The 18,817-nt window shown below is 45.0% G+C and overlaps 1 protein-coding gene across 2 annotated transcripts in view; it reads right to left on the bottom strand.

Annotated features, from left to right (window-relative positions):
- LOC121571654 (protein dopey-2-like) overlaps window positions 1-18,817 on the bottom strand; it is a 51,185-nt gene that overhangs the window by 13,588 nt on the left and 18,780 nt on the right. For both annotated transcript variants that reach the window (XM_041883245.2, XM_045212110.1), the window contains exons 8-22: window positions 18,511-18,620; window positions 18,196-18,307; window positions 12,935-13,055; window positions 9,092-9,211; window positions 8,907-8,976; window positions 8,045-8,281; window positions 7,195-7,538; window positions 6,543-6,958; window positions 6,070-6,341; window positions 5,616-5,768; window positions 3,126-3,226; window positions 2,669-2,859; window positions 864-2,566; window positions 549-740; window positions 302-427 (exon numbers count right to left, since the gene is read on the bottom strand). In XM_041883245.2, the coding sequence (XP_041739179.2) occupies window positions 302-427; window positions 549-740; window positions 864-2,566; window positions 2,669-2,859; window positions 3,126-3,226; window positions 5,616-5,768; window positions 6,070-6,341; window positions 6,543-6,958; window positions 7,195-7,538; window positions 8,045-8,281; window positions 8,907-8,976; window positions 9,092-9,211; window positions 12,935-13,055; window positions 18,196-18,307; window positions 18,511-18,620 (4,268 nt within the window). The remainder of the gene's footprint in view (window positions 1-301; window positions 428-548; window positions 741-863; window positions 2,567-2,668; window positions 2,860-3,125; window positions 3,227-5,615; window positions 5,769-6,069; window positions 6,342-6,542; window positions 6,959-7,194; window positions 7,539-8,044; window positions 8,282-8,906; window positions 8,977-9,091; window positions 9,212-12,934; window positions 13,056-18,195; window positions 18,308-18,510; window positions 18,621-18,817) is intronic.

Genomic DNA, 18,817 nt, shown 5'->3' with positions numbered 1-18,817 from the left:
CTTATATAGACAGGTGTGTAAATAACGCATTTCTGTTTTTTAATACATTTGCAAACATTTCTAAAAACCTGTTTACACTTTGTCATTATGGGGTATTGTGTGTAGATTGATGACGGAAAAAAATTATGTAATACATTTTAGAATAAGGCTTTAATTGTATTAATGCCCATGATTTTGGAATGAGATGTTCAACGAGCAGGTGTCCACATACATTTGGTAATGTAGTGTACTTGTGTGTGTGTGTTGCCTACAAGTCCCACAAGCTTGTTGCAAAATATATATATTTTTTTAAAGCACTCACTTTGTTTTTGGTGTGTCTCCTCTTGCTCCTCCGGCTGCTCCACACAACTCCCACTGATGCCATTAACTGCACCCCATACTGCCCCGTCAGAGGAGTCAGGAACTCCAACACTCGCTGCCTCAGGGTCTACACACACACACATAAACACACACACAATGAGCAGTACCGTAAGAGAGTGACACACAAATGCACATGCAAAACATATCACAGCACTACTGTCCATAAGAACACACACATACATACAAACCTTGGAGCTCCTGAAGTAGACAGAAGTGGAGGTGTGTCTGGCGGTCTGGGCGTAGTCTGAGCCCCTACTTTGGGACTCCTCCCTCTTGACCACACCCCACAGCAGAGCCATGCTACTGAGCATGTGCGGCAGCTCCTCAATCACAGCGTTGCGGGCGTTCCGGACGTCTGCAGGGTCACAGGCCACCAGGGACTGAGAGGGAGGGATGGAAACATTTAAACGTTTTCTGCATTCAACTCTTTGTCCAAGTGTGTGGCACAGTGATCCACCTACATGTAGCCAAATCAGCAGACTGCATGGGTGTGTGTGACTCACCTTCTTGTTGTCCAGTAGACAGTGGTGAGTGAGTGTGGTCAGTCCCTCCAGTAGGGTGAGAGGATAATCAGGAGCGATGTTCTCCTTCCTGCCACTCAGACTCTGTGTAGCCTTCCCCCCGTCGTGATCGTACTGTTTGACCAGCTCGTCCAGGTTCCTGCAGATCTGAGTGATGAGCGGAGCCACGATGATGCCCAGCGAGCGCCCCAGGTAGGGCAGAGACGAGCAAAGCAGCGCCACCCAGTGGGGGTGCATGGCATAGCCGTACTGCGGCTGCAGAGCCCGGGCTGCAGCAGACACAAACATCCCCTGGGCTGTGATGGGCTGGGTCTTGACGTACTGAGCTGCCTTGATGGACTGTTGGAACAGAACCGCTGTCTGCCATTCCCGCGCTAGTGCTGAGGAGGCAGGGGTGGCTGCAGGGGTGTCACGGGGCTCATCGGGGTGCAAGGTCGAACCAGACCCCCCTGGCCACACGTGGTACTCCAGGACGATGAGGGCCTGTAGAAGCTTGAGCAGCTCCATCTGTAAGGGGTACTGCTCCTGTCCCCCTCCCCCTCCCAGATTCACCAGGCTCTCCTCAGACAGATCCACCTGTTCATCTAACAGATCTACACCCCCCATGGCAGAGCCCTTCTCCGTTCCTCTCTGGCTGATGTACATGGAGGCTGAGAGGGTGAGGAGGGCGTACTGCTGCACCTTACACCCGGCCAGCAGCTTGCAGATGGGCTCCGGGCTGACCCCAGCCTCACCCTGGGTGGAGGTGTCTCCCTGGCCCCGCACTACGATCCCCAGCTGGGTCACCAGGCGGGTCAGCACCCCCACGCTCTTCACCTGGACCTCCCTATTCCCCTGCAGCTCCCTGGGGTCCAGGGTGAGGTAGGACGGATAGTAGGAGCGCAGGAACCTCAGGCACAGGGACACCATCAGCTCGATGAGCAGGGAGAGGGGACTGGAGGGCGAAGAGGTTGGCGAGAGCAGGCGTCCGTAGAAGCCTCTTCCGTCCTGGGCCTGCTGGTGGCGCTGGAGCAGGTTGGAGACCAGATTGAGGTGTGCAGCTGAGCTGGTGTCCAGGGAGGTGGAGGAGAGGGCATCCACTAGAGGCTGCTGGGCACTGCTCCTCAACAGGCTGTCCAGCAGGGCCAGGCCGTGGAGCAGACGGGGCCAGCCGCCGGCCACAGAGTACAGCAGAACATGGCGGAAAAGAGAGTCGATGGCTTCCCGCTTCTCACGCTCCTGTTTGAGGAGACGTGACCGAGCCATGGCTTCAAGCTCCAGGTCCTCCTCCTCCTCGCTCGACAGCGAATCAGACGCCTGCGTGTATTCCGATTCCACCCTCCTCAGGCCGTTGACCACACTTCCTTCTTCTACACTACTACCGTAAGGGGCGGAGCTAGAGCTAGAGTTCTCCGTGGAGACCTGGGCGCCGCTCCACTCGGTGTGTTCGCTCTCTTCCTCCTCCGCCTCTTCCTCCGGTTCGTCTTCTTCCTCTGTCGCTTCGCTATCGCTGCGAGACACCCCCGTGGAGTCGGCCGGTGGTTTGGTTGTCTCCGGGTCATGCTCTAGCTCCCCCCACAGGGCCTCCCGGTCCACCAGGATCATGTGACCCAGTGTACCCTCATCTGTTTGGGTGCTGGTTGCCATGGCGTCCGTGTAACCCTTGGTGGTGCTTCGACTTCTGCTGTTTAAACCTTTCAGATGACCTACAGAGAGAAAGATGTTTCTGAGCATATCAAAACACAAACAAACACACTAGGAGAGCAACATCCCTAAACACTCCAACAATCACCACTTCACACACATACCTGCGGTGAGGTTCTGTTTGACACTCTGGATGGTGCAGCGCTTGGTGGAGGGGTGGAGCAGCAGCAGCAGAACAGGCTCCAATATGCGGACCACGTCCTGCAGGGAGAGAGCCCTGACCAGCCAGCACTGGGCTGCAGCACTCACAGAACCATCTGGGCTGTTCAGACAGTCCACCACCACACACAGAGACCTGGGACAGAGATACACAGAGTCAGTCATAGAGAGCTGAGAGACACACACACATCATCTTAAATGGTGACCTGAGTGAGTGAGTGACTGAGTGAGTGAGTGAGTGACTGAGTGAGTGACTGAGTGAGAGAAGGAGAGAGCGAGAGAAGGAGAAGGAGAGAGATACACAGTCCATCTCAGCAATCTGAGGAAAAGGAGAACAGGTTCACCATGGTAGTAAATAGTAATGTAGTAGTAAACCACTGACCACTCCAGCTCTGTACTCACCGGTCAAACGAGCGGTTCAGAGACATGGTCCGGTTTGACTGGATGTCCCTGGTCAGGTGCCACAGCACTGAGAACCTGTGTAGGGCCTCCAACCGTACAGCCTGAGGGACACACACACACACAACGTCATTTACATGTTAGTTAAACACACAGGATAACTTGCTCTTAGTTATATCACATGAGCATGGGTAAGGTGTGAATATGTAAAACTGGGCTGTTTTTCTTAGTTACAGTGCCTTCTTTAAATGTGTTAGGGATGCTGTAGGGCAGGGGTAGGCAACTAGATTGTTGTCTGAGCGGATGGGGCCGGAAGATAATTATAATTTATACACTACAAATTGACCACAACTAAGCGCAAAATGAGATTGTATTTGAAAATAATGATCATTTCATACCTTGATTACATTGAGACACGATCACGTCTCTTTTTTTATTTTATTTGTGAGAATGCTTGGGAACTAGGGTTGAATAGCGGGAACCGGGTTACCGAGATTTCCTGCAAAAACCCACTTCCTTTTCCCGGAATAAATAACTGCGAGAAACCGGTAAATTATAAGAAATGACTTCTATGAACAGCATGACGTGAAATGGAACTGTTCAATTACATGCGATGTCTAAATCTGGCTTCTCTTCGGCCTTCTCTCTGCATGATCAATCATCAACGTTAAGGGTGGGGACAGACAGCGCATCTCATTAGGCTATGGAGTGCAGTTCACAATACATGTATTATCTTATCATAGTAACTTATTTTCTTGTGACAGGTAGGCCTACGTTTACTACAGAAAAGCCTATGCTACAGTTTATAATATAAGGACTGAATGCGCATCTAATTTACACATCACCAAGGGGCCACCTTACTTTTTAATTGTAGCCTAAAGATAATTTTTGGATATTTGCAGCTGCAGAGTTTTACACAGCCTAACACTCGAATATCATTGCTTTAAATCAGTGCGCACTTGAGCACTGTCATTTTCTCTCTCCATTAATTCCAATCAAATTGCATCCAAAATAGATAATCCTGTTCAAGATAGATAGATAGATAGATAGATGTCCTAGCCTACCTCTTTCAGGTAATAAATTCAATGCAGTATAGTCTTATATTTAGCTAATGAATGGTGGGTTATGCATACGCTTCTAACTTATAAGCAGCCTCTTGCTCAATACGCACCTGCGCCCCGCTGGCCTCTCTCCTTAAAAAACACTCCTTAGCTCTTGGAGTCCCAGGAAAAGCTAGACTAGAATAGCTTGATGGACATTTTTGTTTAGCATTTCTTATACTAATAGACTATTGGAAGAGGGATGCAAGCTCTTGTTTGCTGAATGCTAAATACAGCAGCCAATAGAAAGAAAAGAGAGAACGTGTGATGGTGGTAGACTATAGCAGTTAATTATTCAGACACATAACCATTTCATCTTCTTGAAGAGAAGTGAAAGAAAGTCATATGCATTTTATTATTGTCCTAAATTATTCAAGCATGTCATTACAATGATGAAGACAACAAAAATTATTTCATTTAACTGTTGAAAGCAAGGAATGAATGAAGCAACAATAGAGAGAGAAAGAGGAGGTAGGCTAATGCGCACGTTGCGCATCATTAGGGGAATTATTATGAAAGGTAGCTTATATAGGCCTATGCATCAGCCTACTAACTATGAAAATGTAAAATAGGCCCTATTATATTTCAAAATGTAAATCAAATTCGCTAGCATATAATTGTAATTTTGTAGGCGGTCTGTACTGCACCAGCATCTAATGTGCTCTCCCAGCTACATGGTTTGAACGAGGTATGTAATTCCAGTCCATATAATAGAATACAGTAATACAGTCCACAATCAAAAAGATGAGCCTACTGGAGCTTGTTTCACTTATTTACCGAAGACAGAAAAGCTACATCTATGGGCTTTTATGTTTTTCTGTCGTTCTTAATGTGCGGTAGCCTATATATTTTATTTTACCTTTTTTAAGCAGGGAGTCACCATAGGCTATGTATTGGATAACGGCACAATAATTTGGACTTCTTTGGGCTTGGGCTCATAAAATGTATTTTAATGTAGGGCTCATAAAATTTCTGTAGTGTATGGCTAGTATCAGGTAGTATCAGTCTTGAATTTTCTTGCTGATCAAAGCTCGAATCAAATCCAGACATATTTATATGCTTTATATGCTTTAGAATGACACTTCCGGTTTTGGCGGGAAATACCGGATTACCTGGGAGAAAAGTGTTTTATTCCCTGAGTGGAACATTTGTAAAATACCGGGAACAGATTTCCTAAATTAAACAAATTTTTAGATGAATTCCAGGTGATTTTTAATTTTTTTACAAAAAAACTTTGGAGAGCCAAAACAAATCACTTGTGGGACGGTTTTGGCCTGTGGGCTGCCTGTTGCCGACCACTGCTGTTGGGGTATAGGATGGATCTTTGCTGTAGGCGTGCAGTAAACAGTTTGTCTTGAAATTACAGTTAAACTTGTTAGTGTGTGTTCTGTACCTTGTCTCTGTGCAATAAAGCCTGGCAGATGATGTCCTCACAGATGGATGCGGAGGGGGCCAGGCAGTGGAGCCGATAGAAGAGCTCCACACAGGAGGTGTGCTGCTCTCGGCGCTCCACGTCCAGCTGACCCCACAGCACCTGGGCCACCCGCTGCATGGGGTCACAAAGGTCAAAGGTTAGAGGTGAGGATGATTGGTGTTCATTTGGATCAACTGAAGGCGGCAGCATCAGATAACGAACATTCCTGATCTGGTGAGATAATAGGCAGCGGACATAAAAGGTGATGATGCTGTTGTACAAGTGAGTTACAGATAACATCCTCAGTAAGGAAATGTACAGATTTCATCATATTATAAAGTAACACGTTGGACCAGCTAGGCCCCCTCATATGTTCCCTCTTCATGTGGCAGTAATACAAGCCCCCTGCCATTGTAGACAATTGTTTTCTGACCTGGTAGAAATCTGTGCCCTGCTCGATGGTGCTAAGCAGGCCTGGGTAGATAGGGGGCACAGTGACCATCTGAAGCTGCCCGCTGAGGGGGTTAGCGTCGCTGGCATGGTAGCGCCTGGTCTTGTCCTGGATGACTAGGGCCAGGGACTGGGAGTGGTTGATGAGCTCCAGCAGAGACGACACGGCCGTGTGCTGCACGTGGTAGTCCCTTGACAGGCAACACAGAGTCATCAAGGACCTCAGCCACACAGGCAGGCTGTCTACGTCACTGCCTGAAGAGAAACACATAAGAGAGAGAAAAACATGTTTTGGTGACTTCAAATTCAATATGTTTAAATGAGTAAAGATCAGGAAAGTATATCAGGGTGCTGACTTTACCCATCATAAAGTGGTCAAATCAACCCTGTTAGTAAGCCGTGTTAGGGTATGGGTAAACAACTATTATTGTGTAAAAGTTTATACTGTGACCTCACCTGTATGGTTGAACATATCGCTGTAGAGCCCATGGCTCTCCTCCTCACTCAGGTACAGGGGGAAGGTAGTAGACTCCAACAGAAGGTGGCACGCTGCCGTAAACGCCTGTCGACACTCCTCCGAAATCTCTGCCCTGCCCCGGGGCTTGTACCCTGCCCCCCAGTCCACCCCTCCTCCTGCACACCTTCGCCCCTTCTTCCTCTCTGTAGGGGGCTCTAGGACAGGGGGGTCTAAGGTGGAGCGTGGTTTGTGTTTGTTGGGGGTGAAGAGCTCGGCTAACTTGTCTTTGATCTGGTTGGTGGTGATCTGAGGGCCCTCCCGGAACGAGGATTTCCGACCAGGGGAGAGGGCAGCGGGGTCTGGTTGTACAGCCTCCTCCTGCCCCCTGACGTCCTCCACCTGAACCAGCAGGTACCTGGGAGGGGAGAGAAGGAGGAGGGAGAGGGAGAGAGAGATCGAGAGAGAGAAAGAGTGAGAGAAAGGAGAGAGAGCGGGAGAGAGAGAGAGATCGAGAGAAAGAAAGCGAGAGGTAGAGAGAGAGCGAGGGGAGAGAGCGAGAGAAAGAGACAGAGACAATAAGAACGTTTGTTAGAGTTGATCAAGTTGTTTTGATTGATGATTATATTTCCCTTATGTGATAATGTTCTCTACCTGGTGGTGATGAAGGCCAGGATATCCTGCAAATACTGGGTTATGGTCTCCACACTGCCCCCCTTCCTCCAAACGCCCTCGCCCCCTTTCACGATCCCCGCCCCTTCAGGGCCCAGGCCCGACCCTGGTAGGAGGTGCAGCTCTGATGGCGAGGCGCTGATGCCCAATCCGCTGTCTTCAGACCGAAGGGGCAGGAAGGGGCTTTCTCCCTCTACTGGACCAGTCTCCTGCTCCATGTCCCCATTCAGCTTAGGCTCTTCCTCTGGTTCTGCGTTGTCATGGTTACCGTTGACCTTACCACCATCTTCATCATTATCCTCCTCATCCTTCTCCTTGTCCACGTTCTGTAGGGTAGAAAATGTATGATCCAACCAGAATATCACCATTGAGGGAGAGAGTAGTATGACCTAAAATGACTGTTAAAGAACCATCTCCTTGTCCTTAAACTTCTCAAATATCCATGAACCCCATCACGGGCCAGTGAGTGACTGAACAAAGCTAGAGATCAGTGGGAGCTGTGTCTATGTGACAGACAGACAGGTCAATGTTACAGCTGGACTCCAGAACATGGCAAAAAAACTATTACATCTGTATGGACAGTGAAATGAGAAGCATGTGATTGGCCGGCCTGTGTACAGTCAGGATCTAAAATCAAGATGTACAGCATGACCAGGAGCTAACCCTACCAGAAATGTTATCCCTCGGTCAGACAGGTCACCTCCCAGTAAGCATCCTGACCTAAGGGCATGTCCTTTCTGAAGTACCTCTGTAGTGCTGCATTCCTAACTCACATTTTTATTCTACTCTCAATACAGCTTATCTGAACCACTGCACACACACACAGTCTGACCTGAACATATTCGAAGCTCTCCTCCTGTGCCTGTGACTCCACTTCCTGTGTCTGTGACTCCTCCTCCATGTCCATATAAGCCACAGGCATCTGGATCTTACTGAGCACCTTAAAGCAGGCGTGCAGGCCTTGCGTGAGCTCCGATAAGTCCAGGGAGGTCATGTGGGTGCAGAGCACGTGCAGCATGCGGCCCAGCATCTGGGGCAGGAACTGAGACTGGATGTCAGCATGGAGCTCCTATTGGTCCAGACACAGAGAAACGGACCAGTCAGAGGTTTAGAGAGAGAGAGAGAGGGGTTGAGAGAGAGAGAGGTTGAGAGAGAGAGAGGTTGAGAGAGAGAGAGAGAGAGAGAGAGAGAGAGAGAGAGAGAGAGGAGAAGTTGAGAGAGAGAGCGAGAGAGAGAGAGGTTGAGAGAGAGAGCGAGAGAGAGAGAGGTTGAGAGAGAGAGAGAGAGAGAGGTTGAGAGAGAGAGAGAGAGAGAGGTTGAGAGAGAGAGAGGTTGAGAGAGAGAGAGAGAGAGAGAGGTTGAGAGAGAGAGAGAGAGAGAGAGGTTGAGAGAGAGAGAGAGAGAGGTTGAGAGAGAGAGAGAGAGAGGTTGAGAGAGAGAGAGAGGTTGAGAGAGAGAGAGAGGTTGAGAGAGAGAGAGAGGTTGAGAGAGAGAGAGAGGTTGAGAGAGAGAGAGAGGTTGAGAGAGAGAGAGAGAGGTTGAGAGAGAGAGAGAGAGGTTGAGAGAGAGAGAGAGAGAGAGAGAGAGAGAGAGAGAGAGAGAGAGAGAGAGAGAGAGAGAGAGAGAGAGAGAGAGAGAGAGAGAGAGAGAGAGAGAGAGAGAGAGAGAGAGAGAGAGAGAGAGAGAGAGTGTACCAGAGGGATGACATCCATTAGAAATATGATGAGGGTGGAGATCTCTGTGACAGAGGGAGCAGCTGGGTTACTTTGGAAACCCAGACAGGAAGAGAGAGAGAGAGCAGTTAAACAATGTTTGAGAAATATGCTTTATAACAGTTAAGCCACTATGACTATTCCAGAGGAGGTACAGTAGGTGTTACCTGAGGCAGGTGCAGAAGTGGCAGGTCATGTAATCCCACAGGAACTCACTGTTCATGGAGCTCACCAGCATGTTCACTGTCTTTATGATCTCTGACGCGTTCTTGTTTTCTTTTATTTTACTGCACAGAAAACACAATCCAAAACACATCCACTCAGTCACTATCATGTCATTCTCTTTTTAGGAAAATCTTAGGATATAAGGACAACCATTCCTAATAAATACCATTCATTTATACACTACCGGTCAAACGTTTTAGAACACCTACTCATTCAAGGGTTTTTCTTTATTGTTACTATTTTCTAAATTGTAGAATAATTGTGAAGACATCAAACACATATGGAATCATGTAGTAACCAAAAAAGTGTTAAACAAATCAAAATATATTTTATATTTGAGATTCTTCAAATAGCCACCCTTTGCCTTGATGACAGCTTTGCACACTCTTGGCATTCTCTCAACCAGCTTCATAAGGTAGTCACCCAGAATGCATTTAAATTAACAGGTGTGCCTTCTTAAAAGTGAATTTGTGCGTTTGAGCCAATCAGTTGTGTTGTGACAAGGTAGGGGGGGTATACATAAGATAGCCCTATTTGGTAAAAGACCAAGTCCATATTATGGCAAGAACAGCTCAAATAAGCAAAGAGAAACGACAGTCCATCATTACTTTAATATTAATTAATAATAATTAATATGCCATTTAGCATACATTTTATTTTAAGACATGAAGGTTAGTCAATACGGAACATCAAGAACTTTGAACGTTTCTTCAAGTGCAGCAGCAAAAACCATCAAGCGCTATGATGAAACTGAGGACCGCCACAGGAATGGAAGACCCAGAGCAACCTCCGCTGCAGAGGATAAGTTCATTAGAGTTACCAGCCTCAGAAATTGCAGCCAAAATAAATGCTTCACAGAGTTCAAGTAACAGACACATCTCAACATCAACTGTTCAGAGGAGACTGTGTGAATCAGGCCTTCATGGTCGAATTGCTGCAAGGAAACCACTAAAGGACACCAATAAGAAGAAGAGACTTGCTTGGGCCAAGAAACACGAGCAATGGACATTAGACCAAATTGGAGATTTTTGGTTCCAACCGTCGTGTCTGTGAGACGCGGTGTGGGTGAACGGATGATCTCCGCATGTGTATTTCCCACCGTAAAGCATGGAGGAGGTGGTGTTATGGTGTGGGGGTGCTTTGCTGGTGACACTGTCGGTGATTTATTTAGAATTCAAGGCACACTTAACCAGCATGGCTACCACAGCATTCTGCAGTGATACACCATCCCATCTGGTTTGGGCTTACTGGGACTATGATTTGTTTTTCAACAGGACAATGACCCAACACACCTCCAGGCTGTGTAAGGGCTATTTGACCAAGAAGGAGAGTGATGGAGTGCTGCATCAGATGATCTGACCTCCACAATCCCCCGACCTCAACCAAATTGAGCTGGTTTGGGATGAGTCGGACTGCAGAGTGAAGGAAAAGCAGCCAACAAGTGCTCAGCATATGTGGGAACGCCTTCAAGACTGTTGGAAAAGCATTCCATGTGAAGCTGGTTGCGAGAATGACAAGAGTGTGCAAAGCTGTCATCAAGGCAAAGGGTGGCTATTTGAAGAATCTGAAATATAAAATATTTTTTGATTTGTTTAACACTTTTTTGGTTACTACATGTGTTATTTCATAGTTCTGATGTCTTCACTATTATTCTACAATGTAGAAAATAGTAAAAATAAAGAAAAACCCTTGAATGAGTAGGGGTTCTAAAACTTTTGACCGGTAGTGTATATCAGTTCATTCTCCACTTACAGTTCCTTCAGAAAGTATTCACACCCCTTGGCTTTTTCCCAACTGTTGTTGTGTTACAGTCTGAATTTAAAATTGATTAAATTGAGATTGCATCACTGGCCTACACACAATACCCCATAATGTCAAAGTGGAATTATGTTTTTTGAAATTTTTACAAATATAAATAAACGCAACATGCAACAGTTTCAAATATTTTACTGAGTTACAGTTCATATAAGAAAGTCAGTCAATTTAAAATAAATAAATTAGGCCCTAATCTATGGATTTCACATGTCTGGGCAGCCGGGCCCAGCCAATCAGAATTTGTTTTCCCCCACAAAAGGGCTTTATTACAGACAAACACTCCAGCTTATGGTAGAGAAATGAACATTCAATTCTCTGGCAACAGCTCTGGTGGACATTGCTGTAGTCAGCATGCCAATTGTACACTCCCTCAAAACTTGAGACATCTGTGGCATTGTGCAGTGTGACAAAACTGCACATTTTAAAGTGGCCGATTATTGTCCCCAGCACAAGGTGCACCTGTGTAATGATCATGCTGTTTAATCAGCTTCTTGATATGCCACACCTGTCAGGTGAATGGATTATCTTGGCAAAGGAGAAATGCTCACTAACAGGGATGTAAACAAATTTGTGCACAAACTTTGAGCGAAATAAGCTTTTTGTGAGTATGTAAAAAAAAAAATATTATTTTTTTCAGCTCATGAAACATGGGACCAGCACTTTACATGTTGCATTTATATTTTTGTTCAGTGTAATAAAAATGAAAAGTTGAAATGTCTTGAGTCAATAAGTATTCAAACCCTTTGTTATGGCGAGCCTAAATAAGTTCACTTTGGATGGTGTATCAATACACCCAGTTACTACAAAGATACAGGCGTCCTTACTAACTCAGTTGCTGGAGCGGAATGAAACCACTCAGAGATTTCACCATGAGGCCAATGGTGACTTTAAAACAGTTACAGAGTTTAATGGCTGTGATAGGAGAAAACTGAGAATGGATCAACAACATTGTAGTTACTCCACAATACTAACCTAATTGACACAGTGAAAAGAAGCAAGCCTGTACAGAATACAAATATTCCAAAACATGCATCCTGTTTGCAACAAGGCACTAAAGTAATACTGCAAAAATGCGGCCAAGCGATTAATTTTTTGACCTGAATAACAAGTGTTATTATAACACATTACTGAGTACCACTTTCCAAATTTTCAAGCATAATGGTGGTAGCATCATGTTATGGGTATGCTCGTAATTGTTAATTAATCAAATGTATAAAGCCCTTTTAACATCAGCAGATGTCACAAAGTGCTTATACAGAATCCCAGCCTAAAACCCCAAACAGCAAGCAATGCAGATGTAGAAGCAAGGGGATTTTTTCAGGATAAAAAATAAATGGAATGGAGCTAAGCACAGGCAAAATCCCAGAGGAAAACCTGGTTCAGTCTGCTATTCACCAGACACTGGGAGATGAATTCACCTTTCAGCAGAACAATAACCTAAAACACAAGGTCAAATATACACTGGAGTTGCTTACCAAGAAAGTGAATGTTCGTGAGTGGCCGAGTTACAGTTTTGACTTAAATTTGCTTGAAAATTTGAGTTACAGTTTTGACTTAAATTTGCTTGAAAATTTAAAAGACCTGAAAATGGTTGTCTAGCCATGATCAAGAACAAATTTGACAGAGCTTGAAGAATTCTGAAAAGAATTATGGGCAAATGTTGCACAATTCAGGTGTGGAAAGCTCTTAGAGAGTTACCCATAAAAACTCACAGATGTAATCGCTGCAAAAGTTATTGACTCAGGGGGTTGAATACTTATCTAATCAAGATATTAGTATTTTATTTTTTAAGAAATGTTTTACAAATGTTATTTTTCTTCCACATTACAGAGTATTGTGTAGATCGTTGACAAAAAATGACAATTAAATCAATTTTAATGCCACTTTGTAACACAACAAAATGTGGAAAAAGTCAAGGGGTGTGAATACTTTCTGAAGGCACTGTACCTCTTCCGCTCCGGTCTTCTCACCTGGCTAGCTGGTTGCCTGTCAGTCCAGTGCTGGTGATAGACTCCTCTCCAAGCATCTCTCTGCAGTAGCTATAGAACGCTCTCACCGCCTCCAATAACACACTGCCCACCACCAGAGGACCTGAGAGAGATCATCACAATCATCATCACTACACACTGCCCACCACCAGAGGACCTGAGAGACCACCATCATCACTACAAGGTCCGATAGGAATTCAGGGAACTCGGTGAGGAACGCTTTATACGGCCCAGGAGGCCTGTGAACAGTAGCTATGAAAAGTGATTGAGTAGGCTGCATAGATTTCATGACTAGAAGCTCAAAAGACGAAAACAGTCTTTTTTTTTTGTAAATTGAAATCTGCTGTCATAAATGTTAGCAACACCTCCACCATTGCAGGATGGGCGGGGGATATGGTCACTAGTGTAACCAGGAGGAGAGGCCTCATTTAACACAGTACATTCATCAGGCTTGAGCCATGTTTCAGTCAGGCCAATCACATCAAGATTATGATCAGTGATTAGTTGATTGACTATGACTGTCTTGGAAGTGAGGGATCTAACATTAAGTAACCCTATTTTGAGATGTGAGATATCACAATCTCTTTCAATAATGACAGGAATGGAGGAGGTCTTTATTCCAGTGAGATTGCTAAGGCGAACACCGCCATGTTTTGTTTTGCTCAACCTAGATCGAGGCACAGACACGTCTCAGTGGGGATAGCTGAGCTGACTACACTGACTGTGCTAGTGGTAGACTCCACTAAGCTGGCAGGCTGGCTAACAGCCTGCTGCCTGGCCTGCACCCTATCTCAATGTGGCGCTAGAGGCAGATAATATTCACATTTTTGGTGACTTTAATATTCACATGGAAAAGTCCACTGACCCACTTCAAACGGCTTTCGGAGCCATCATCAACTTAGTGGGTTTTGTCCAACATGTCTCCGGACCTACTCATTGCCACAGTCATACCCTGGATCTAGTTTTGTAACAATACATTTGATTCCTGGTATACAGAAGATACCCGAGCCCTGAAGCAAGCTTCCAGAAAATTGGAATGGAAATGGCACTCCACCAAACTGGAAGTCTTCTGACTGGCTTGGAAAGAACGTATCGTGCAATATCGAAGAGCCCTCACTGCTGCTCGATCATCCTATTTTTCCAACATAATTGAGGAGAATAAGAACAATCCAACATTTCTTTTTGATACTGACACAAAGCTAACTAAAAAGCAGCGTTCAACAAGAGAGGATAGCTTTCACTTCAGCAGTGATAAATTCATGAACTTCTTAGATGGAAAGATCATGATCATTGCAAGCAAATTACGGACTCCACTTGAATCTGCTTATTTCTCCAAAGCTCAGTTGTCCTGAGTCTGCACAGAACTGCCAGGACCTGGGATCAATGGAGACACTCAAGTTTTTTTTATCCTCTATCTCTTGACACATTCATGAAAATAGTAATGGCCTGTAAACCGTCAAGCTGCATACTGGACCCTATTCCAACTAAACTACTGAAAGAGCTACTTGGCCCTCTTACGTTGAACATAATAAATGGCTCCCTATCCACTGGATGTGTACCAAACTCACTAAAAGTAGCAGTAATAAAGCCTCAATTGAAAAAGCCAAACCTTGACCCGAAAAATGTAAAAAACTATCAGCCTATATTGAATCTCCCATTCCTCTCAAAGATTTTAGAAAAAGCTGTTGCGCAGCAACTCACTGCCTTCCTGAAGACAAATAATGTATACGAAATGCTTCAGTCTGGTTTTAGACCCCATCATAGCACTGAGACTGCACTCGTGAAGGTGGTAAATTAACTTTTAATGGCGTCAGACCAAGGCTCTGCATCTGTCCTCGTGCTCCTAGACCTTAGTGCTGCTTTTGACACCATCGATCACCACATTCTTTTGGAGAGATTAGAAACTCTTATTGGTCTACACGGACAAGTTCTTGCCTGGTTTAGATCTTATCTGTCGGAAAGATATCAGTTCTTCTCTGTGGATGGTTTGTCCTCTGACAAATCAATTGTACGTTTCGGCGTTCCTCAAGGTTCCGTTTTAGGACCACTATTGTTTTCACTATATTTTCTACCTCTTGGTGATGTCATTCGGAAACACAATGTCAACTTTCACTGCTATGTGGACGACACACAGCTGTACATTTCAATGAAACATGGTGAAGCCCCAAAATTGCCTACCCTGGAAGCCTGTGTTTCAGACATAAGGAAGTGTTTGGCGGCAAATGTTTTACTTTTAAACTCTGACAAAACAGAGATGCTAGTTCTAGGTCCCAAGAAACAAAGAGATCTGCTGTTGGATCTGACAATTAATCTTGATGGTTGTACTGTCGTCTCAAATAAAACTGTGAAGGACCTCGGCGTTACTCGGGACCCTGATCTCTCTTTTGACAAACATATCAAGAATATTTCAAGGACAGCTTTTTTCCATCTTCTTAACATTGCAGAAATCAGAAACGTTTTGTCCAAAAATGATGCAGAAAAGCTCATCCATGCTTTTGTCACTTCTAGATTAGACTACTGCAAATGCTCTACTCTCCGGCTACCCAGATAAAGCACTAAATCAACTTCAGTTAGTGCTAAACACGGCTGCTAGAATCCTGACTAGAACCCAAAGAATGTATTATATTACTCCAGTGCTAGCCTCTCTACATTGGCTTCCTGTTAAACCTTGATTTCAAGGTTATACTGCTAACCTACAAAGCATTACATGGGCTTGCTCCTACCCACCTCTCCGATTTGGTCCTGCCGTACATACCTACACGTACACTACGGTCACAAGACGCAGGCTCCTTATTGTCCCTAGAATATCTAAGCAAACAGCTGGAGGCAGGGCTTTCTCCAATAGAGCTAAATTTTTATGGAATGGTATGCCTATCCATGTGAGAGACGCAGACTCGGTCTCAACCTTTAAGCCTTTACTGAAGACTCATCTCTTCAGTAGGTCCTATGATTGAGTGTAGTCTGGCCCAGGGGTGCGAAGGTGAACGGCAAGGCACTGGAGCGACGAACTGCCCTTGCTATGAAAAGCCAACTGACATTTACTCCTGAGGTACTGACCTGTTGCACCCTCTAGAACCACTGTGATTATTATTTGACCCTGATGGTCATCTATGAACGTTTGAACATCTTGAAGAACAATCTGGCCTTAAATGGCCATGTACTCTTATAATCTCCACCTGGCACAGCCAGAAGAGGACTGGCCACCCCTCAGAGCCTGGTTCCTCTCTAGGTTTCTCCCTAGGTTCCTGCCTTTCTAGGGAGTTTTTCCTAGCCACCCTGCTTCTACATCTGCATTGCTTGCTGTTTTGGGTTTTAGGCTGGGTTTCTGTATAGAATTATGTGACATCTGCTTATGTAAAAAGGGCTTTATAAATAAATGTGATACATTATGATGACATTTTGTGATGTTGTTTGTTTGTTTTGGTCTTCAGCAAGTGTTTTCTCAGCTGTTAATGCACACAAAACATTTTAGAGGCAAGTCGAAGTCGGTAGCCGAAGTCTACACCCCTTCGTCAGTGATGGGTCAACAGTAGGGATTCTTCAATTAAGTGTTTGTTGTCATTCAATGAGAGACTAATCATTTTCATACAATTTTTTTCACTTGAGAAATACTGCAACAAACATCTTAGTTAGATGTAAATTGAATAGATGTAAGATGTCCTCAGCAAGAAATTAAATGAATGACATTTCTTGAGTTTTCTTAGATTAATTCTGTCTATTTTGAGTAAATACTATTGCAGTCTTTTAAAGGAGTATGCGAGCACACTCGTTCGGTTCGCCTAGCCGAGTTCGACTAGTCACCAGCCGAACCGAAGCATCCGGAAAGCTTAAGGGAGGTGAGGGAGGTGTGTGTGTTTGGGCCAAAGCTTCATTCTATAGCTAGAGGACTCATGATATCTCCAGGAGTGATAAGTATCATATTTTTCTTTATCTGTTGTTGTTGTTGTTGTTGTCTAGTACTGTCTTTTTGCTAGCTAAGGCCATCTAATTTAAGTGCTGCCTGTCTTCCCAGTAGCCTACTTGGTGGTCCTCTGTAGCTCAGCTGGTAGAGCACGGCGCTTGTAACGCCAGGGTAGTGGGTTCGATCCCCGGGACCACCCATACACAAAAATTTATGCACACATGACTAACTCGCTTTGGATAAAAGCGTCTGCTAAATGGCATATTATTATTATTGGTGTGTGAACTGCTGACTGCTCATAACTTGCAGATGATTGTTGACACATCAACCAGGATTAAGGGGCAGGGCAATTTGTGACTGTTGTTGTTTTCGTAATCAGTGGCTATATTGGAGGGGGAATGGTTTCTCCTCTACTAGGCAGTCAGCAATTAGTCACCTTTGCAAGCAATTAGCAATTAGTATTAGTAATTCAGTCTCCCGTTTCCTCAGCAGCGATCTAGTCGCAAAACGAAGATCGTCACCGAAACAAAGACGGTTCTGTTCTGCTGAGTTGTTCAAGGAAGGAAAGAGAGGACTTTCTATCATTTCAATTCCATGCAGTCACTGTCACTTGTCCACTCAAGCTTAACAATGTTGTAATATATTGCCCACCAGGTGTCCTTAGTGTTCCTCAATGAGCTTGACACCTTGATTAAGCTAATTTCCTGATGATGGCTCACTGCTCTTCGTATTTGGTGACTTTAACCTCTGCCTTAGATTAATTTCTTTCCAACTCTCTTTTTCCACTCCTTGCCTTTTGACCTCACCCTTTCCCAGTCCCCTCTCACTCACAAGGCAGGCAATATGCTTGACCTCATCTTTACTAGAGGCTGTTCGCCTACTAATCTCACTGCAACCCCCCTCCACGTCTCTGATCACTACTTAGTTTCCTTTACTGTCTACCTTTCCTCCAACCCTAGCCACTTAGCTCCTACCCAGATGGTCATGTGCCGTCGCAATCTTTGCTCTCTCTCTTCCACTACTCTCACCTCTTCTATCCTAGACCATGGTACTTGCCAATGGAGCAGCAAGAAGAACTGGCCCTCCATACCTTTAGGCTATGCTCAAACACTACACCCCAACCCGACCACTCTGTTCTGCCACCTCTGGTCTCTTGGCCCTCCAAACTATGACTGTGATATGTGGTTGTCTCATCTAGCTATCTTAAGATGAATGCACTAACTGTAAGTCGCTCTTGATAAGAGTGTCTGCTTAATGACTCAAATGTAAATGTAAAATGTAAGGGAGGGGAGGTGTGTACGTTTAGGCCTGAGGGAGGGGAGGTGTGTGTGTGTGTGACTACCTATCTCTGGCTTATCCATGAGGCTGATGATGATACGGAAGGGTCGGAGATAACCAATCACGCTCTCCGGGTCTGCCTCCACATCCTTCTGATTCAGGATGTTGATCAAAGCCTAAGGACAGAGAAACAGAGGACACACATACACAAGGTTACACCACCGGTTATTTACTGAATCCAAGGTCTCATTGTTTTCATATTTGAATGAGTGACTTGCATTTAAGGGCAGGGGTTTTTCGAGAAGTCCTTCATGAGTTTTAATCCTCTGTAACAGAATTATTTATATAACTGCTCAACAGTAGTGTTAGTGTGTCTGACCTGCACTAGCAGTTCTCTGGAGTGGGTGTTGAAGTAGAAGGCTGTGTGTTCCTCCATGGACATGGAGAGGTCAGGGTCTGCAGCAACCATACCCCCCTTAATGTCTGTGCCTGGCGAACAGCAACACACCACACACACACATACAGTCATTTACAGTGCCTTCAGAAAGTATTCACACCCCTTGACTTACAGCCTGAATTGAACATTTATTAAATTTTGATTTTTTTGGTCACTGACCTACACACAACACTCCATGTCAAAGTGGAATTATGCTTTTTTACTAATTAATTAAATATGAAAAGCTGAA

The sequence above is a fragment of the Coregonus clupeaformis genome, chromosome 40 (genome assembly GCF_020615455.1).
Source record: "Coregonus clupeaformis isolate EN_2021a chromosome 40, ASM2061545v1, whole genome shotgun sequence".
NCBI classification, from domain to species: Eukaryota; Metazoa; Chordata; class Actinopteri; order Salmoniformes; family Salmonidae; genus Coregonus; species Coregonus clupeaformis.
The sequence above is the reverse complement of the archived record's forward strand: the minus strand, read 5'-3'. Positions and strand labels throughout refer to the sequence as shown.